General features: G+C 38.5%; 1 protein-coding gene across 1 annotated transcript in view; it reads right to left on the bottom strand.

Moving 5' to 3' along the window:
• Positions 1-22,305, bottom strand: part of COL12A1 (collagen type XII alpha 1 chain) — a 113,770-nt gene extending 91,465 nt beyond the window's left edge. Inside the window, exons 1-9 of the mRNA XM_081035110.1 lie at positions 22,023-22,305; positions 18,880-18,993; positions 12,293-12,409; positions 9,992-10,135; positions 9,488-9,547; positions 7,361-7,624; positions 7,018-7,182; positions 6,185-6,358; positions 191-481 (exon numbers count right to left, since the gene is read on the bottom strand). Of these exons, the coding sequence (XP_080891236.1) occupies positions 191-481; positions 6,185-6,358; positions 7,018-7,182; positions 7,361-7,624; positions 9,488-9,547; positions 9,992-10,135; positions 12,293-12,409; positions 18,880-18,952 (1,288 nt within the window). The 5' untranslated portion in view covers positions 18,953-18,993; positions 22,023-22,305. The remainder of the gene's footprint in view (positions 1-190; positions 482-6,184; positions 6,359-7,017; positions 7,183-7,360; positions 7,625-9,487; positions 9,548-9,991; positions 10,136-12,292; positions 12,410-18,879; positions 18,994-22,022) is intronic.
• Positions 22,306-22,712: the final 407 nt, after the last annotated feature.

Below are 22,712 nucleotides of genomic sequence, written 5' to 3'. Positions count from 1 at the left end.
GAAAGTTCATTAAGATTCAACAACTATAAATTCATCATTGAAATATAGCTATTTGGTTTTCTTAGCAAGCATGCTTCTTTAAAGAAAACTATTGCAAATATTTTGTTTAAAACTAAATCTGAACCAGTAACACATACCATAAAATGGACCTTTAGATATTCCAAACCCAATGATACACCTATTAACTTACCCACTTGAACTTTCATTGGCTGAGTCTTCTCCATTATTGAAACAGGTTCACTGGATGTCAATCCCTTCATGGCAAAAATACTGATCTGGTATTCTGTGTCTGCTGAGAGGTCACGAACACTGAGTGTGGTTGTCTGAGGCCCCACACTCAGAGCATGCTGTCGGCTGCCGGTGGTCATTGGTGTAAGGAGGACTTTATAGCCAGTCACCGGGCTAGGAGATGGAGTCCAACTTAACTTAACATATTTTGATGAAACTTCCGTGGCAATCAAATTTGAAGGAGGTTCAATAACTGAAAAGTAACAAGCAGAACAGTGATTTAAAACAACAAGATGCAACCCTATTAATGAGGTTTTTAGGTTTGGACCTTCAATTCTCTTTATTCAAATTAATCATGGATGCATCAGAGAGTTGTCAAACCCTAATCTTTCACTTCGACGTGTACCCATCAAACAAAAAGAGACTCAGTGCCAAATTTTCCTTCAGGGAGCTGAGACGTGTAGGAAAAAAGAAAGTCCTTGGAAGAAATGAGTAATAGGACATCTGAAGCCTAATTCTTCTCTGGGACCAAGATTTCCATTCTGGTTTTAGTATTTTACTCATTGCCTTTATTCTCAGGTACCAAAGTAGGCACTTGATAAATATTTGTCAAATCACTGAGTTACTCAATTCTTTAGAAACTTTTTCACTTTTAATAATACTACAAGAATAAAAATATAATCTTTAAAAGACACTTTTTAATATGCCAAGAAGGATAAAGAATTCAGTAATTCCAAAATGACAGGTTTTTTTCTAATTTTAAATCATTTTATTCCCACTTATGTCAAGGTAAGAAAAAGAGTTCAACAATGTTCATAACGCCACCAAAGAGAGGTTGAAACAATGATTTACAATGAGCAAATATTGAAATCTAAAAAATGTCTATCTTTATTCAATGTAGAATATAACCATGTACTTAACAGAAAACAATTTTAAGATATTTCAGAAAAAAATCTTCAAAATTTTACATTTGTCAATGGAATCAAATTCCCAGAACATATAGTTCTATTTTTTTTTTATATCAGCCTGCAAGAAGTGGGTGATAAAATAAGTACAGGTTTACGCATCATCCCCTCAGAGAAGCAATCAGATGTAGCACATCACAATGATGTCTAAAGAAGTGGGAGGGAAGCAATGGATGTGCCAGCTGGATGCTCAGCCAAACCTTTTCAGTGATTTGGAAATAGTACAGGGAACAGAAGTTGTAGGCAAAAGCCAGCAAAAAAGAGAAAGCTGTGAAGAACAGTGTCAACACCCGCAAAACATCCCCATGCCCCAAACACCAGAAGTTCAAACAGTGGCAGCACAAAAGTTTAGCATCTGTTGTACACACATCCCAGTGTAGATAAAGAATTTGAATGCTTTAAAAGACTGAGTAGATCCAAGATGGCAGCTTGTCTCATCTCGTGAACACATTAAAATTACAACTAAATTAAATCTGGAAAACCATCTGAAGTCTACCTGAACAGAAGTTTTATAGTTAAGGATATAAAGAAGAAGCCATGTCAAGACTGGTAGGAGGGGCAGAGACGTGACAGGGGCTGGCCACAAACCTCATCTTGGTGGATGGAAATTGGGAGGGATATCTTGGTCACAGATGTTCCTCACGGAGGAGCAAGGGTCCCCAGCCTTACACCAGGCTCTCTAGCCAGGAGTACTGGTACTGGGAAGGGGAGCCCCGACAACATCTGGCTGTGAAAAACAGTGGAGATTCAGACCATGGGGGTGGGACGGAAAATTTCAAGAAACCCAGACATCCTCTTAAATGACCCACACAGACTCACTAACACTGGGCTTCAGCAGAGAGACAGTGACTCGAGGGGTGTCGTAGACATACGGGGGGAAAAATGAGTTCTGTGTCTTCAGTGAAACGACTGGAGGGACAGTTGCCATGTTCCCTGTGTGGGGTCCTTCACCCATGAAAGTCCTCCTCCCATGCAGCCAGCAGGCAGGCGCCATCTTTCCCATGTTCAGCCCTCCCTACACCCATAGCCAATCTGAATCTGAATTTTTCTGGTGAGCTCCACTTGATCCACCCTGGTGACTCACTGAGACCCCCCACACACATCCAACTCCTTACAACAGGAGGTTTTATCTGCAGCTGAACCTTACGGGACCTGGCAGCTTGCAGCTGACAGCAGGCCTTGGAGTGTCCAGTCTTTTTGTGGAGCTACTGGAGCTATCCCAAACCCGGTACTGATGACAGCCATTTTTGGTTGATAACGTGGCGTCTCCCATGTGCCTCCAGGACTAGCACAGGCAATGACCAACCACAGATTGCTTTGTAGATCTGATGAGGTACTACTCAGCCAGTCACAGGCAGTGACTGACCTAGGCCTGTACTGGAGCCCCTCCTAAGAGGCCCCAATCCCAACAAATTTGGAGGTTGGCTTCAGACCACAGCAGAGCACCACCCAATTAGCCCCACTAGTGGCATACACAGAGGGTGGTCTCTGGAAGCACCAGAGGCCACTGGGGCAAATCCCACTCCATGGGTAAAGCCCTCTGCACTGCAGCCCATAAGCAGTGGATGTGGCTAAACCCCACAGCCAGTCAGCCTGAGGGTCAGTCCCACCCCCTGATGTGCCAATAGCAATCAAGGCTCAAGTATAATAGGAGGGCACACACAACCCACACAAGGGACACTCTTGGAGCACCCAGAGCAGGTGACCAAGAAGAATGGACCTCATGGGCACCTACTACATAAGGCCACCTACCAAGACTGGGAGACTAGCCTAGAAACAAACAAACAAACAAAAGGCAGCAAAAATGAGAAAACAAAGAAATATGTCCCAAATGAAAGAGCAGGAGAGAACTCCAAAAAAAGAACTAAATAAAATGGAGGCAAGCAAACTACCAGAGACAGAGTTAAAAACAATGGTTATAAGGATGCTCAAAGCACTTAGTGAGAACTTTAACAAAAAAAGACATAGAAAACATAACAAAGGACAAGTCAGAAGTGAAGGATACAATAACAAAAATAAATGCACTAGAAGGAATCACCAGCAGACTAGATGAAGCAGAGGATCAAATCAGTGATTTGGAAGACAACATAGCAAAAAACACTCAATCAGAACAGCAAAAGGAAAAAAGAATCCAAAAATATGAGGATAGCTTAAGAGATCTCTGGGAAAACATCAAAAGTGACAACATTTGCATCATAGGGGTACCAGAAAAAGAAAACAGAAAGTAAGGGTTTGAGAACCTATTTGAAGAAATAGTGACTGAAAACTTACCTCACTTGGTGAAAGAAATAGACATACAAGCCCAGGAAGTGCAGAGAGTCCCAAACAGGGACTGAACAGGAACCCAAACTGAACAGGAAGAGGCCCACACCAAGACAAATTATAATTAAAATGGAAAAAGTTAAAGAAAAAGAGAGAATCCTAAAATCAGCAAGAAAAAGGCAACTTGTAACTTGTAAGAGAACTCCCATAAGATCTTTAGCTGATTTCTCAACAGGAACTTTGCAGGCCAGAAAGGATTGGAATGAAATATTCAAAGTGATGAAAAGCAAAGCCCTATAACCAAGGGTACTCTACCCAGCAAAGCTATCATTTAGAATTGGGCAGATAAAGAGCTTCTCAGACAAGAAATAGTTAAAGGAGTTAATAACCACAACAGAAAAAAAAATTAAAAATATGAATAATAAAATGGCAATAACTACAGACCTATCAATAATTACTTTAAATGTAAATGGATTGAATGCTCCAATCAAAACATAGGGTGGCTGAATTGATAAGAAAGCAAAACCCTTACATATGCTGCCTACAGGAAACTCATTTCAGATTGAAATACACACACAGACTGAAAATAAAGGGTTGGAAAAAGTTATTTCATGAGAACGGAAATGGAAAAAAAAAAAGCTGGGGTAACAATACTTATATCAGACATAATAGACTTTAAAACAAGAGACAAAGAAGGACCCAGTAATTCCTACTACTGGATATTTATCCAAAGAACCCAATACGCCACTTTGAAGGGATGTGTACATCCATATGTTCATTGCAGCATTGTTTACAATGGTCAAGATGTTGAGGCAGCCTGGGTGTCTGTCAATAGAAGAATGGATAAAGAGAAGGTGGTACATGTATACAATAGAATATTGCTCAGCCAGGGAAGGGAACGGGTTCTTGCCATCTGTGGTGGCATGGCACAATACTCTAGACACAATATACTCCACTAAGCACAATACTCTAGGAAATAAAGAGTATTGTGCTTAGTGGAGTATATTAAACAGTGAAAGACAGATGCAATGTGATTTAGCTTATATGTGGACTCTAAAGATCAAAATAAACAAACAAACAAAACAGAAAGACACTTTTTACATACAGAGAACATTTTGATGGTTGCCAGATAGGAGAGAGGTTGAGGGAGTGGGTAAAAAAGGGGAAGGGATTAAGAAGTACAAATTGGTTGTTACAAAGTAGTCATAGGATATAGTGTATAGCATAAGGAATATAGTCAATAATAGTGTAATAACTATGTATGATGTCACATGTGTACTAGATTTGTCAGGATGATTGTTGGGAGGGGAGTTAGGGGACAGGGTGAAAAAGTTGAAGGGATTGAGAAGTACAAGTTGGTAGTTACAAAAATAGTCACAGGGATGTAAAGCATAGTAAATATAGTCAATAATATGGTAACAATTATGTATAGTGCCAGGGGGATCACTGCTTAAATTATACAAATATCTAACCACTGTGCTGTACACCTGAAATTAACATAAAATAATATTGAATGTTAACTGTAATTGAAAAATTTTAAAAGGGGGGTGGGGGAAGGTGAAGGAAAATAAGAGATTCAAATTTCCAGGTGTAAAACAAATAAGTCATGGGGATATGATGTACAGCATGGGGAATATAGTCAGTAATATTGTGATAATATAGTACGGTGTCAGGTGGTTGCTGGACTTATGGTGATCACTTCTTTAGGTATATAAATGTTAAACAACTATGGTGTACTCCTAAAACTGGTATAACATTGTATGTTAGCTATATTTTTTAATGAAAATATTTTTAAAAAGTAAAAAATAACAATAAAAGACTAAATAAAGAAAGGTTAACTAGAGAAAAGTGGGGTGGGGTGGGTTTTGTAGTAATACCAATCAAAAAATCATACATTAGGTAGTAAAGCCAAGAAAAAGATTTAGAGCCCATGAAGTAAGAAGGAGTTCTGAAACAGAATTAGGGCCAATGAACACTGTCAAAATACTTGAGGTTTGGAGATTAAAGAATCACATATGTGATTGAAGATGTAATCTTTAATCACTTATCAATTCTCAGGCTAAGAAGAGAACATCATGGAAATTGTGACTTTTTAATGCCCAAAAGGATGCTCATGAAATAAATGTCTCCTGAAATGGCTTTTCTTTCTACTATGTATTTAGAAATAATAACTGATAAAAATTGGAAAATTTTCCAGATGTGGCAGGATCAAATTGATTGAGTTTGAAATATTCTTAAAAGCTTTGAAAACATTATATGGAGTATGATGATGGAAAACCCTTTTCCTTCACCATTTAATAGAAAGTGTTGTTATTAGTTTAAGTTGCTAAAATAAATGTCTTTCTAGGCTGTCAATGTTTAAATCAGAGTGTAAGATAATTAAAGCAAGACACAGCAAGAAAAAGGCATGATTATGGACAAACACTCAACATGCACAAAATGGTCTTTGAGAAAAAGAGCAAGTGAAACTTGTCCAAAAAAAAATTTTAAGAACGTTACAATGATATAAGTATCTTATTATTAAATGTCCACTGAGGGGGAAAAAAACTGTACAAATGATATCAACAAAGCTTAGTCATTAAAAAATAATACAAATAGAGTATGCAATTAAAGAATCACTAGAATATATGGTTGCGTAAACGTGTCTACTCTTGGGATATCTATGAAGTTATAAATGCTATCAAACAATGGAAAAGGCTAACACATGGAACACTCAACAGTCCACTCACCTTCTTCTCCACTAACCAATTCACCAAGTTGTTCATCAACACCTGAGCACACCTGGGAGATGATCTCATTCTGAATATCCACAATTGCATCAAAGTTGGCCACGTTGAAAACATGGTTTAGTGAAGGTATGGAGGCAATTTGTTTGAGTTCTTTTGCATCTGCAGCTTTAATGCCTTAAAAACAAAATAAAAAAAACAGATAGTGAAAAGGGAAACATGCTAAATTGGGTAAGTTCTTTGTTTTCTCAGTCATTCACAAGTGAAGACAGTTTGAAATCCTTATTCAGTCATAAACCAAATTGCTTTGCTTCATAACGAATGTACAACTGTTTAAATGACAAAAGCATTTTATAATTTCACATAAAGTGGCCAGCCAGAGAGGAAAACAAATGGTTAGTAAAACACAGTGAGCCCTCATCACAACTATGCCATCATTTGTCCCTGCTATCTATAAAGATAATACTTTTTTCTTCCAGAGTCTTGAAATGAGCTGGAGCCCTCTGAATTCTTCAAGGATTACATAATATAGGAAACACATAAAAAACACTTAATGATAATACAAGGAGAATCTTTATTAGAATCATTGGCCCAGCATTCTTAGAAAAGTAGAGGGCTGGCAAAGAACATAAATACCACCTCATTTAATGCATTACTAAGGGAGTTTCATGAGACTACAGAAGCCGAATTTTTACTCAAAGATGATTTGGCTTGAAGCTACATATAAATTGCAATAACACTTCTAATAGTGTCCTTCCCTGAGGATCCAACCCTTCATCTTCCTAAACGTTAAGTATTGAAAAGTCCTAAAATGAAAATAACCAAATTTGACCTACCCAAAGAAAAAACTTCAACCCCGATACCGCGAAGCTCCCTCGCTGGAATTTCCACTTCATCCTGAGATTTGCCATCCGTAATAATAATTGCCACTTTAGGAAAACCAACCCTTGCTCCAGCAGATTCCGTGAAGGTATTCTTAATTAAGTAATCAATAGCATCCCCTGAAGAGAAAAGAAATAACTATATTCATTCACTCCACACTCCACAGTTTTGCCAAAGTCAAAGACTATGTGATTAATTTCAAAATTATTCGACATAAGATAATTGTGCAATGCTTAATTTCTTTCCCAAACAGGTATTTCATTTATTTTAAACAATAACAAAATTTGTAAAACATACCTGTCATGGTGTTGCCACCTTTGTATGGGATTTTTTTAATTGCAGCAAGAAGCTCATCCCTCTGGTAGTACCGGTTTAAGTTAAATTCAGTCCTGGTGTCAGAGCTGTACTGAACGACTCCAACCCTTGTCTTCTCTTCCCCAATGTCAAAAGCAGACACAAGAGCAGCAATAAAATCTAAAATGTACTTGAAATTATTTCTTCCCACACTCCATGAGCCATCCACGAGGAACACTAAATCAGTCCAGGCACTGACAGAGCATTCTGAAATACATTTTTAAATGATGCATTATTAAATCTCCACCATTGAGGAATACAAATTAACATTGTAAACAGGTTGGCTCTTTAAATCATTTTGTTCATTAAAACATATTCACACTGTTTTTCACCCACAACAGGCATGCACAAAAGAATGTAAAATTTTATTAGAAGATTTTCAGTGCCTTCATGAGAACACATTTCTGGAACTATGTCTTTAAATTGCTACATAAAACATCATGCAAGAAGAGATAGATGACCAAATCTTCAAGATCATGTGTCCCAAGTATTTATCCTATCAACCTATTTTTATAAACTACATTCTTACTCTTTTTCCAAGTAAAAATTATATAAAACATCTGGCAAGCATAAAAAAAGAAATGTAAGCAAAGTGTTTTTTTTCCTTGGTATTTAGCAGTAAATAAATACAAAACAATCGCTGTACTGTTCAAGCAAATGCAGTTGAATGGAAGAAATGAACAAATCTTGTAACATTCTCCTGAATTTTACAATATAAGGTTGCACTAGATTAGTCTAGAAGGTTAATGAACTCTAACAGAAGTAAGAACAAGCATAAATATGATGCAAAATAGCCAGAATATCTTGTTGTCCTAATTATCAATGTATTCATATTTTGAGGGGGAAAGACCTTTTAATTTAAAAGTAAAAATAGACATGGTTTTCTTAAATTACTAAAATGCAATGACTCACTTTTATAACTATATAATATTTTCCTTTCACTCTGTGTTTGGGAGAACAGGTTGGTTTTCATGAAAATCTGTATTCATAAGGCAACACTAAGTGTATTTTCTAAAGATGTTTTTGTCCTTGCAGTCAGTTAGTGGATAATAAAAGAAGTATTTGGCTAGGAAGAGGAGGAAAGGGTCCTGGAAAATTTTGCAAGCAAAATACAAGTTGTATGCCTAAATAATATTGCACACTGTTTAATGGGCCAATTTAAGTCTATTGAAAAGTCAATATTTGGCATAATCCTTTGATCTAGAATAAATATTGATGGTTCAGGGAAAATGTTAGCATTGTAACTGCATACTATAAACTTCATTTCAGTTTATTAGACATCAGAAAGAATGAGAAACAGTGATCTGGAGTGAAAAATTCCAGATAAAGGAGACTTTGTGTTCATGATCCTTTTATTGTCATCCTGGGTCATAAATCTAACTTTTACAAGGTGGCAAAATTAGAAGCCCAAGAAACCCTTCAAGGCTCCATTCCACTAAATCAGACAATGCAGTATAAGACAAAAGGAGGTGAGAAACTGCAAAACCTAGACTAAATAAAATTGCTTTCGTTTGATTACAAATGTACCAACATACCGATGATGTCTTACAGAGAATGAAAAAGGCTACAACTGCCATCAACTAAGGCCATGCAAATATGCTAGATATGATCATAACATATACACAGACCTGCAAATATATTTTTATGACAATTGAATTGCTAAAAACACTATAAGAGCATCTCCCTGTGTCCCAGCCTTAAATTTCTCCTATATCCCTAGGCTACCACCTATTTCTATCAGTTTGTCTTTGAGGTATGAGTTAAATCCAGTGATGAGGTTTGTTTTTAACCTACTGTCAAAACACTGAATGAAAATTTGGACACAGATTTAAAACACTCCTAGTAAAAAGAATATTTAGAAAATAAAGTGAAAAATTGGTTAGCATGTCAGAACACAGGTATTATAACTGCTAAGTCATACATTACAATTATATTGTCTATACTTCTTTTAGATAAAGCTTATAGAAAATAATGTGGGAATGAGATCAAACTATGTATATAATTAGAACATCTTCGTATTACATTTATGACTTCTACAAATCTAAGCAAAAATATTAAAGGAATACTTACTTTGTATCTCTGTTTTTCCAGGTTTCTTCTCCCCTGGCTGTGTTGGACCACCTGTTTGAACTGAAGTCAAAACCTGATTACTACAAAAGGACATGAACCTTTACAAATACTTCCTTAAAAGAAAATAAATATATTGTGTTTTACCATTGTTTTCCAAATGCATGACCACAGAATACAGCCAGATAAGCATTTCCTTGCAAATAAATTCTTTTTAGTGAGATTTTATATACATTTCAAAAAGACGTTAACATTGTTGCCTAGCAAAGTTTAATGTTTTTAATAGTTTTCATTCATAATATTCATGCTGCTTCCAGAGATCAGGGCTATAAATCAGAAATGAATTATTTACATCTACTAATAACTAGGATCATAAAAATGACTATTCTAGAAAGAACAATTAATACTGATACAAACTAACCCTGCGCAATAACAGATTAAGTCTGAAAGTTGGAGGAATTATCTGCAAAAATAAAAAGAACAAAAGTGCTTTATATGTGTGCTTACTTGTTAGTTGGCCTATAATTGGTGCACTTTCTTCTACTTCATCATATGAAGTGATTGTCACCACATATTCTATTTCAGGTGTGAGGTCTGATAATAAAGTTTCAGTGGTACTAGCTGCAAGAGTAAATTCTTTAGTGGGCCCATCTGGAAATATGAAAAGGAAAATATGAGTGCAATAAAATATTTTGACATATAACATAATATAATGTAATTCCCAAATACACTCAAAATCTAGGAAATTCAATATACATTATTTTTCAGAACATCCACAAACATTGTTTTACTGTCCTTCAAAACCAAACTCTGAAGTCTAAAAATTCAGTAAGTGGACTTGCAATGTCTTTGCTTGTCACAATCACATTCAATAGTTGTTCGAGGACTCAAGGATTCTTCTAGATTAAAGATATGCCAGAAAGTACAGCAAAAGGAATATAGTCAATAATATTGTAATAACTATGTATAGTGCCAGGTGGGTACTAGACTAATCAGGAGGAATCATTTCTTAAATTACATAAATGTCTAACCACTATGTTGTACACCTTAAATTAATATAAAATAATATTGAATGTCAACTCTAATTTTAAACAAATAAATAAATCAAATACCAGATTATCAAAACAAAAATCTCTTATTGCTTTTAAAGACTTAACGGTAGGTTAAAAAAATTGTTTTATAAATGAGATATAAAACAGAAAGTGATTTAATTTAAAATTAGGTATTAAAGGAGAACAAAGAAAAAGAAAAGGGATGAAAATCAGCTCCAGGAAAACAAACCCCATAGGCTAAAATTGCCTCCACTGGGAAACAATTGGTGCAGAAGCAATGCATCCTCCATACTCAGATGGGTGCACAACTTAAAGGGTAACCATTCTCCTCTGAACTCACTTAACTAGGTAGGAAACATTTCAAGGTACAATGGACAGAGTGTTTACTTCTATATTAACAATTATATACTTCCTGGCAGATTGTGCTAAATCTCAAGTCAACCAGGAAACAATTGTTCCTAAGGACTTAAGTGCCTGTTAAGATTTTTTTTTTTTTTTAAGGAGGGCACAGCTCACAACCGCCAATGTGGGGATGAAACTGGCAACCTTGGTGTTATTAGCACCTCACTCTAACAAACCGAGCTAACCGGCCACCCATTAAGATTTTGAATTATATTAAATTTTCATCAAAACATGAATAATCAAAAAGTTTACAAATATAATAGAACTCTGAGCAATGCTCTTGGTTTACATGTAGAGCATTGCACACCCACCCAGGGTCCCCATGGGACAGGACAGCAAGACACCAGAGCTCTGTTGGGTTGAATGGTCCCAGTGCCAGTTTAGGGAGTACATTCCCTAAACTGGAATGTGTTGGAAGAATTTCCAACACCTTGAAATGGAATGGACTTTTTTTCAATTGCTTTTCTGCTTTGGAATGTATGAATTACTTGGCTGAAAATATATATGAAGAGAAAAGATTCAAAATTGAAAAAGTAAATTCTTGACCCCTTTTTAAGTTCTCAGATCATATTTAAAAATAGCTTCCCAATTTCCTGATAAATCAGCATTTAAAATCATTGGTATTTTAAAGGCCATAAATATTTAAACACAGCTCTAATGATAAGTTATGTTAACATCATTCATCTCTACTATCAGCCTATCGAGACTTCTTCCTACTACTTGGCCAGTGTTAATAAAAATGATTATTTTCCCATTTCATGTTAGAACTAAAAGTTAATCAACAGAGATTGGTTCTCCACACTTGGGCAACATCCTGAATACTAAAGATAACTCTTGAGAACAACCAAAACAAGTTTTTCAAAGACTCTTAGCTTGGGATCTACAGAATCCACGTAGCCAAAGTAAATTCTTGTCTTTCATCATGGTAGCACACCATTATCCCAGAACAATGTTTCCTGAGTACTGAAGTATGTAGGATACAGGGTATGACATAATAACTCCATCACTTGACACTTTACATGTTAGAAATATTAAGTAGTTCAAGAAGAATGTCAATAAGTAAGAATTCTGTTTTATAAATTCAAAGATTACCAGCAACATTCTGATCGGGTAAAAAAAAAGTCCATTTTTAAATAACAACAGCTTAGCATAACAAACCATGTTAATAAAGCTCAACACTAAAAATGTAACAGTGGTTACTAGGCTGGAAACCTGGAGACCTAACTCCACCAAATATCTGGTGATATTGACTGAGTCCCTCAGGTTTTCAAAATCTCAGTTTCCTCATAATGAAATGAAAGGAAGGGAGAAAAGTGGATTATACCATCTTTGAAGTTCTTGAAACAAAACTTACCTGTCGTAGGGTCCACTGTTATTCTGTAACCCACAATTGGATCCACTGGTCTTGCCCATGACATATGAACAGTATTTTCATCTACAATTTTAAAATTCAAGTCTGAAGGTGGGTCAACTGCAAAAAAGAGAATTGATATCAGTTACATTTTCCAACATCAGGAAATGGTCAATTTAATTAATAAATAATATGTTGAGCAAAGCTTACTAAAATTGTCTTTGCATAAATTTGTTTCCAACAAATATAAAAAATATCTTGTTGGATAAGAATAAAATTAAAAGCTGACAAGATATGACAAAACATCAGAGAGTATACATATTACAGAAGACAGAACAAAACACTTTTGATTCTTGAGTTGCTAGGTCATCCAAGAATGGCCAGCAAAATCAAGCATAATAGAAACATATTTTGATACAAATACATACAAGTACAATGAAATCACATATAATAACCACATATGCAAACAATTCACATAGCAATTAAAAGAATTTCCATACATGCTGAGTGCATTTTGAATAAGCATGCCAAATCACAACCTGCTTACAACCATAGAAGTTCATTTAGAACACTAACATATTACTTTTTTTTCCATAATGTGGAAAAGAATCAATGATGGTTTTGGTTCATTCTCTGCATTGAAGTTTTGCTACTAGTATTTGTTTGATAAATCTCAATCTGTGGCAGAAATGAAAATGTATTTCAATGAAAAAGAAGAAACAGGAAACAGCACTGTGGTAGTTTCACAAGGAAATATATACTTAATGTATATTCATATTCATATAAACAAATATTCAAATAGTAATGAAGGATGTTAATAATTTAGAAATATGTGAACAGTAATAAAAAGATGTTGATCAAATGAATATTCTGCTTGTTTACACCAATTTTCTATGTTTGCAAGGCGTAAACCAACACTGTTCTTTTCCTTTGCAGCAGGTATACTCCATACTAGAAATGGCATTTTAAATTAAAATGCCAGTATGGTCCTTTACAAAACAATGGTTAATTATGAAAAGACAACATCAATGTATATTTATGGACATTTATTTACAGAACTTAAAGAAAACAGTGAAGAAGGATCAGCGATCTGGAGACATGACTGCGCATAAAAACTTGGAGAAGTCAATGAAAGGAATAATCGAAAAGTACAGAAAGAGTTTACATACAAAACTGTACAGCATCATGCATGTGTCAATGAAATGTTGACTTGTTTTTAGTTTCCTACAATGAACAAAAGCCTCCATGTACAATAGTCATTACACAAAGACGTTTTAGAAATATTTTATAATGATATTCTCTCTGCAATGTTCATGCCTCATCATGCAGCATTGTACTGACTCACTGTCAGTGCATGGTCGGTGCATTAAAAATTATTACTCTGAAGCAGGTCAATAAAGTAAAACTTTCAGCCATACTCTTCTTAAGTGTCTAAGTCTGAAAGTATTCCTTGTGAGTCAGAATTTTCGCATCTGTTTTGAGAGATTAATATCTCTTTGTAGGTTTTCACAGAGGTCAATTGAAATACAGCAGTAGCTTTGAGACATGAGTCATAGAATTTAACTGAGGTTAGGGACTTATGTAATATTAATATGTTTTAATGGAAATAAAACAAACTAAGCAAACATTTGCTTTAATATTAATAAACTGCTGCTTACAACTGTAGGAGATGGCTTTATATTTTTTTACTGGATATACTAGTAATGTAACGAAGGTTATATTCTTACTATCCATACACAGGCAGTGAGATTAGACTATTAATCTACATGCATAGTTGAATTATTCAACATTCGGCTGTCTTGTACCCATATTGCGAGGTTTAGCTGCCATCATCACTTAGTGTAACAAGCATGCAACAAATGTTAATAGGACAATAAGTAGTAAGAATATCATTATAAAATATTGTTCCAGTAGCAAATGGCTCAGGACAAATTTAATGCAAAGGCAGACACAACTGGCCTGAGCATGCTTTAAAAAAAAAAATCAGTACATGGAAAAACAGTACCACCAACCTTGTAAGGAAATTGACCTGAAGCAGCAGACATTAGGTTAAAACTGCTGAAAGGCAGCAGCGGCCCACCTTGTTGATTTCCAAATGACCAGGATTCCAGAAAAACTGAAAAATTGACTGTTGGGAAAAGTCTTTAACATTTCAGAGGATTGTAAGATGTTCATAGAAACTCAGATGTGGTACTTGGGAATCAAAAGAAGGAAAGAATGGCCAACCAGCATATGTACAACATAGAGCCCAGTCCACTTTTTTTTTTTTTTTTGCCACTTTCATCACGTGTAAAGGCTTTGAGGATCATCATTCTATTTATACATTTTTCGTTTGTTTCATGAAAAAAGATAACAAAGTAGATATGAGTATGGAGCCCTGTGGACTTAAATCAATGTGAAATGTATTGTTATCAATTTTGAAAATCTTTTCTTTTACATAAAAGTAATTCACAACTGCCATTGTGTTGTCACAAACAGCATTTTATGTTCCCTAAATCACTTATAATTGTCTCTTTTTCTTCTCATAACAAGCTAGCACAGTAGGCCTTATTATTCCAGTTTCACAGATCATTCAGTGAAATTCAGAGGGGTTATCACAGCTAATAAGCAGCAAAACTTTGATCCTCTGGTCTGACTCAGCACATGCAGTTTACTGCCACAATCAGTTAAATGTAAAGAATAAGAAATATTTGAGTGAGAGATTAACTTTGGAAACCAATATTTTTACATAGTTGACTATTAATATCTGTATATATTTCTCTACTCTATTAAAAAAACCCATTATGTGATGCTTGGTCAATAACAAATATATGGCATTCAGATATCGCCCATTCAGAACCAGAATTTGGCATATTAATTTTATGCACTTGTTCAAGCAATTTTAAAACTAAAGTGTCTATCTTGATACATCATTTGAAAACAACTTTTTTCATCATGGCACCCAAAAGAAAGGTAGGTCCAAGAATTTACCAACTATGCAGAGATAAATGGATGGATGGATGGATGGATGGATGGATGGATGGATGGATGGATGGATGGATGAATGGATGGATGGATGGATGAATAGATGGACAGGTGAGAGGAGAATAGTCTAATAAGTTTGGGTAAGTATACAAAATATGTTAAAGATAAATAAAAACTTAGAACATACTACCAAAATATCATCTTGATGAACCAGTAATACCTTTAGTTCAATCTTTATAATAACAACACTGAAAAGGATAGCACCTTAATGGTAGAAAATTTCAGCATTGTGCAAAGAGTGGTTACTATATCCAATAGGCATTGATTTAAATTCCATTCAAAGCTAGTATAAATGTAATGATCTTTGCCATGATATATTTATTTCATTTGTGTTTGTGAGATACCAAAAATAACCAGTTGAAAAGTTAATATTTCAGACAAGTAATGGATTATTTGTACACATTATAAAATGTGTTCTTTCATTAAACTGACTGGGTTGACCAGTTTTCAAGCAAGAAAGATGCACAGTATGGGCCAACTAGCACTAAGTCAGAACTAGAAGACCTTGGTCTTAGCTGAGCCTTGTTGCTAAGTAACCACATTAGTTGACTGAATTGTTCAGCCTCCCTGCTCCTCATTTTCTCATGTGGAAAAGGAGAGAATTCAAATAAATGATCTGTAAGTTCTCTAGTCTGAAGTTTGACATAGGATTATAGAAATATATGTTAATTAGCCTCTTAACCTAAAGACAAGATAATTAAAGCCTCAAATCACTGATGAATTGATAATGTCCAATTATGTGTTGTATATTATAATTGTAGATCATATAGAGCACTGGCCAAGTGACAAGGTTAACAAAGTCTATGCTGTGGCTCAAAATTACAAATACTAAAGACAAAAAAAATTTTTTTCACCCTTATTTCTATAGGACAAACTACTATAATATGAAAGATTAAGTTTCTTATATAAGTAAGTAGAAGAAAAACAACAAGATAAAGGTGGTACCACTATAAAAAAAAGGAGAAATGCAAAAGGTGAATGCCAAGATCTTTTAAATAATATCAAAAAAAGTATTGGGTTTTCAACATATAAAAAAATAAGTAAACAAGTAAATAGAAATTGGCTGGAAAATAATATGGATACAAGAGTACAAATATGAACTGCAAAAGGGAAAGAAAAGTAACTATGGCTACTTTAGAACTAAAATTAAAATGATATAGCAGGAAACAGCGGTACAAGCTAAAAGTCTGAAATGCCTTCAAAAGAAATATTTCAACGCAATTCTGTTTCCAGCCCATTGTACCCAGAAAGGCCTTGGTCACAAATTTTGTTAGCGCTTCACAGGCTCCTGAGACCATTTAGCTGGTAGTTAACACCCAACCTGTGCTATTCCATCAGCCACATGTGGCTATCAAGTACTTGAACTGTGGCCAGTCCAAAATGAAATGTGCTGCGAGCATAAAATACACACTGAGCTTCAAAGACTTAATACAAAAAATGTAAAACATCTCACTAATAATTTTTATATTCACTACCTACTGAAATGATAATATTGTGATATTATTAGGTCATATTAGGATATATTATTAGGACATATTGGGTCAAGTAAAATATATTATAAAGATTAATTTCCACTGTTTCTCTTTCCTTTTTTAATGTGACAACCAGAAAATTTTAAGTTACATTCGTGGCTTGCAATAGTGGCTCATAATATCTATATTTCTATTTTACAGTTCTGAACTAGAGAATAAGGCCAAAAAAAGAATCCTATTAACATATAATTATTAAATGCTTATGTAAGAGGATGAGAGACAATAAAAGACATAGCTTAAGAAAACAAAAGAAAGAGCTATACCATGTGGAAATAAATACAAATTAAAAAGATAAAATGTGTAAAATATGGAAATAACCAGTAACGTAGATAGTAAAATGTTCTTTTTAATTGTACTTTGCTAACCAGCCATGATTCAATTCAGAATTGACTTTTTTCCACTTACATCATTTTCAATCTAATTCTTTTCTTAAGAATTCTCAAATCTTACTGATTTTCAAATAACTATTTTCTTAACAAGCAGTCAGCAGGCCACTTCAGTGAACTATCTAAAAATATCTTCCGTTGGGCTTCCACAGCTCCTCAAATAAAATTCCTTCCTATCAACGACAGAGGAAGGATCCTTAAAGGCCACCTCATCTGAACATTCCTTCACACAGGCCACTCTGAAAAGTCCTACATTCACAAAATATTAATCAGATAAGAAGAGCCAGCAAGTTTCTGTCACTTTTCTGAACATGCCATACATTCTGGAGACTCTCAGCTTTTCCTAATCTTAATGTTTTGTACCCACAATCTTGAAGTAGAAAATCAAACACAATAGAAAGTTTTTGAAAATCTCGGTGTTGTCACATAACAGCATTATTTTCCCACAACCTCTAAAAAAAAGTACTCATCCCTCCCCCCACACCCCAACTTCCACAGGCATCCATCCCATGCAGAACTATTTCTTTTCTCCCTTAACTCCATAGGGATATTTCTTTACTAGGGGGGGAAAAAAAGATGTCTGTTAGGGTATTACCCCATTTACCTTGCAGAACAATAAATCTAGTGTGTCAGGTCTCCAAAGGGTTCATATATAGAAATGGCTTGTTTAGTAAATACTTAGAAATTAAGTCATTAAGTGCACACAAGAAAAAGAAGAAAGTGACGTTGAAAATCTAGCAAAAATCCTTCGATTTCCAGAGGATGGGATGATATGGAGCCACTCTGCAGACGTTGCAGTCACCACTACCCATCTCCCAGCCCCTGACCTACTCAGGGTTCAGGTCTGATGTTGGAGGGAAGGAAGAAAGGGAAAGTGATGTCGGGTTTGTCTGGCTGCTCCCTGCTTCCTGGGTTGGGATCTTTGGCCCATACCCAACCTGTCTGCGCTGGGCTGGGCCTGGGCCACCGCGCCTCCGAGCCCCGCGAACCCAACAGAGACAGCAGCAACCTTGGGCCACGAGAACAAACCCGAGGTCCCGGATCTCTGCTTTGCCACCCATTCCCTGGGCGGTTTGGCTGCTACCTCATTTGTCGACACCGTCCGCCTGGCCGACTGATCTTCCCACAAAACACACAGACGCGCAGAGCCAGCGCTGTTAGAGTCTTTTATTTCGTGCAGTCACCGAGGTCGCAGCCCCAGCCGGATGGTTACCAGTCACAGTCACAGGAGCTAGCCCGCCAGCTCACCAGGACTCCTGAGTGTCACCCGGAGGTATCCTGTTCGTAGAGGTGCGAGCAGCCGTCGCCCCCTCTCGGACAGCTGGTCCTCTTGGAAGGCGGCAGCGTAGGTGGCAGTGTGGACAGCACACCGCAGAGACAAGCGCAAGGAGACCATACAGCACTGTACGCAATGAATTAAGCAGAAGATGAAAGAGCTCGACCTGAGAGCTGGGAAACGGACAAACCTCTGGAGAAGGGAGTGTTTCTCTACAGAAGAGAAACCTCCGGAGAAAACACGAAGTGCGGAGAAACAGAGCAAGCAATAGAGGCAAGGTTGATTTGGTGGGGTTTTTTGTTTGTTTGTCTTTTGTTTTTTTCCTACAATTCTGCAGTGTCACTGGAAGAGGGGGAAGGAAGAGCTTTTTACCTTCTGCCTCAATGAAAGACAGGAGCAGGGCCACGCCCAGGATGGCAAGCGCCGGGGAAAGCCTGGTCCGCATGCTGGGCCTCGGCCTCCGAGCTCACAGCCACATGAAGAGATCTGCGGGAGGAAGCGGTAACCGCATCAGAGCTGGGTCCAGACAAGCCTGCAACCAGGTTAGAACTAAAGCCTGGTCGCGGACCAGGGCCCAACCAGATCTTCCTTAAAAACCACAGGGCCCAGCCCACATATAATGGGCCTATTGTGGGGCAGTGGAAGTCAAGTTCATCTATAGCAGTTTAATCATGGCACTAAGAGGGAGTGCAAGTTTAAAGAGGGTCCTGTTTTCCTGGAGGCTGATCCTGCTTAGTATCCAGGGTGAAGGCCTCACCAGGCCCTGCATGACTTCATCGTGCCTGGGTGATGGCTAATTCAGAGGTCATTTTATCCCTGACTGGACTAAATGTGTCTTCCAGCTGGGGATTTTATTTGGCCGGCCACTTTTTCCTAGCTGCTGAATTCTTTCTGTAACTGTACTTTAGTGGTCTCAGGGTAATTTGGAAAAGTATAATAAACCTCTTTTATTCTCTTTTTTCTTCATTTTGTTCTGCCTACAAATATGCAGCTCTTTAGGTCTGAAATGAGTTACACAGAAATATGTAAGGCCCAGCTGAAATCTGACCCTGAGGCTAGCTGTGTTGTCTTCACATCTGATAAATCTTTTACCCAACGTGAGGGGAAAACAGCTCTAAAATACTTAATGAAAAAAGGGACAAGCAAGAGAAGAGACGAAACAGTCTTGTCTCTTTCCCCAAGATATTTCTTATTAAAATTCTCAGTAACAATTCATCTTTTCATTTAATTGTCCATTTATCCCAGAAGATTACATTATGGCTCCATAGGAGAATATGTTCTATTCTCATTTTTCCTGCCTTTGTATCTAAATTATTAATTCTAGACACAGCGTCTTATTCACCTTAGGCGGTTCCCAGCACTTAGTAGGTTCTTAATCCATGTTGGCAAAAGGGAATCTTCTAAAATATTCTAAGATCCAATCCAGAGACAAAAGCTGCTAGCACTGAACTGAACTGGGAAGCTGCCAGAGGTAAAACATTAAAAAAAAGTTGCTCTGGGGTACATAAATTGTTGTAAGGCAACAGACTAGGCCTCCTGAAAAACAGAGTCGTTCTGGGGAATCCAAACATGAGCCAAAGGTTGAGCCCTCTTTGAGAAAAGAACCTGACAAGCTCCAACCATGTCTTTCCAAATTATTGGCACAATGTATTAGGGCAGCTCTCCTCAGCCTAAGTGTAAATTGCATTTTAAATGTCTGATGGGCAGATGTGCCAAATTTGCCCGGAGCTCTCGTTCATGAAGCCAAGATTAAAATTTTGGCCCTGCTTTGGAGATCCAAGGGGCTCTAGCAATTTTTTTCTTCCTAATTAACAACTATTTGACATTTCTAACCCTCTTCTACATCCGTGAAAAATAGAGGTGAGAGGGCCTATTGTTCCCGTCATCCGGCCTTAACTTCGCTATAATAATTTCCAACTCAGTTGGCAGTCGTGCTCACGAAAAGTTAAAGGCTGACAATCTACCCACCGAAAAACTGTGTGCAGGTATTTTTTAAAACCTCCAGTCTCCACAAAAGCCTGAACAGTGGAAGCGCTTTTGTCTGGGTCTAGAGCGCCACCTATCGGTTTCCTGATTCAGCGGCAAGAATGAATCATGTGGTGTCCGGGTATCTGAACATTCAATCAGTTCATCCCGTCAGCCAGGCATTCCATCCATATGTTTGTTTTGTTTGTTTGTTTTTAAGTTTTCTCTCCTTTTAGCCAAAACATTTATCTGAATGCTTAGCAACACTTCATTGAGCGTTCTCAGACGTAAATGTCTGAAAGAGGCCGCCCCTACGTGGCAGCGAGAATTCCCTCACTTCACCCTATGAATGAAAATGAGTCAGTTGCGGGAGGGAGGGGGGGAGAAGGGGGTGGGGGAGGGTTAGGGGGAAGTTGGATGGGAGTCTTAAGGGATTCTTCTCCTTCCGCCAGCTCTCCCCTTCACCACCCTTCTGGAAGAGGCCAATTCCTAAACTTAAAGTTAAAAAAAGGAAATTACTACCCTCCACCCCACGGGGTCCCTCTAGATCCTGCACTCGTCACCTACCTCCTCTCCTAACCATCCGCGGCCTTAACATTAGTTGGCCAAGGGCGAGTTCAGCTCTCATTTCCTTTCCCGCTCCATCTCACCCCCAGCATACCAGCACACTTTAGAAGGCCACGTAACGCGGGTTGAAGTGGGGGACGGAGGTCCCGGAAAGCCCCGAAATGGTCACCGGAGGGTCCCTGAGGATGCTCGATTTGCAATACCTCCTCTGCTCCCTGGCTGCGGGTCTCGCTGCCGTAAATGAACCTGGCGCCCCCACTCTCTGATCCCTACGCTTTCTAGGATTTGGGATGGGAACTACCTACGAGGTTCCACCGACCTCGAGTAGCTAGCTCAACCAGCGCCGACGGGAAGAAGTAGAGAGAGGGAGCTTTCTCCAGAAGCTGGGGAAAGTCCGCCAAAATTGAATCCCCCGGAGCTCGATTAACCCGCCATCTCGGATGCTGTGTAACGCAGAGGAACGAGCCAGAACACTCCACCAGGAATCTGTCTCGAGATGCCACACACACCCGCGCAGCCCAGACGAGCTGCAGAGCACTCAGCCGGCCCTCCAAAGAATTCCGCACCGTGCGTCACAAAAATACCTTCCCTGCGCGGGGGCTGCACTACCGCACCACCCGCGAGACAATGTAGGACCAGTGGCCACAAAGCCGGGCGCATCCTTCATTGAAAGCGACCGCGTCTATAGATGAACTTCCCCTGCATACAGAAACATTGAACGGGATGATTTTACGCGCACACAGCCGCCTGCATCAGCTCTTAAGAAAAGCTGCAATTTTGTCTCCCTCAACGATACAAACGAATCACAAAACCCCAGTACACCTGGCAAATCTCAGACACATCTCCACACTTACAAGTCCAAACGGTCCTCGCCCGGGATCCTTAATTGCTTAGGGCGGAGCAAGGAACCGGCTGGAAGCAAGTTTCCCTAGTGGTCTTTGGGAGGGATGGGGTGCAGTAAAGGGTCTAGAAGCCGAACGGACCTGAGGCGGCTGTGATCCAGGCGGCGGCGGCGGCGGCTTCCCGGCGTGGTAGAAGCTGGCGCTCTGTGCGACCCCGGCCCGGCCCGGCAGTTGGCGCTGCGCTCCGGGAGCACCTGGCAGTTGCCGGGAGATGGGCAGCGGCAGGGCCACCGGAGAGGAGAAGGAGGAGAAAAAGATGGATCCCAAGAAGAGAGGCAAGAGCAGCCCAACGAATGGAGACGGCCGGAGACCGCAGCTGCCAGCGCGCGGACGCGTCTGGGGCGGCTCGCCTGAGTCGAGTGGGAAGAGGCTCCGTGCCCCGGGCTACTTAATAGAGGGCTGTTCCCAGCTCTCAGTTTACTCGGTTACGAAACGCCTGAGAAGGTGGACGGCTGCCACGGGGTGATGTATGCTCCTCCGGCGGTGAAGGAGGTCTACTTTTGGGAACGTGTGCATACTTCGAACATTCCTTCGGCGTGAGGTGGCGATCGCGGTAGTAGCAGAGCCCCGCCGGAGAGCGGGGGAGGGGTGCAGGAAGGGGGGGGGAGCCAGGAGGGGGACAGCCGCAGCCGAGTGCGCTGCCAAGGGAAGCCGTTCACTCCTCCGCTTGGGGCGGGCGAGGGAGCTCGGGTTTCCCTATTCGTGTGATTTTCTTTAATGAATTTATTTTTCTAAATTAAGAACAATAGGAGGAAGGAAAGCGACTCTCAT

This window comes from Rhinolophus hipposideros (genome assembly GCF_964194185.1).
Source record: "Rhinolophus hipposideros genome assembly, chromosome: 3".
NCBI lineage: Eukaryota > Metazoa > Chordata > Mammalia > Chiroptera > Rhinolophidae > Rhinolophus > Rhinolophus hipposideros.
This window is presented reverse-complemented; position numbering and strand designations above follow the sequence as displayed.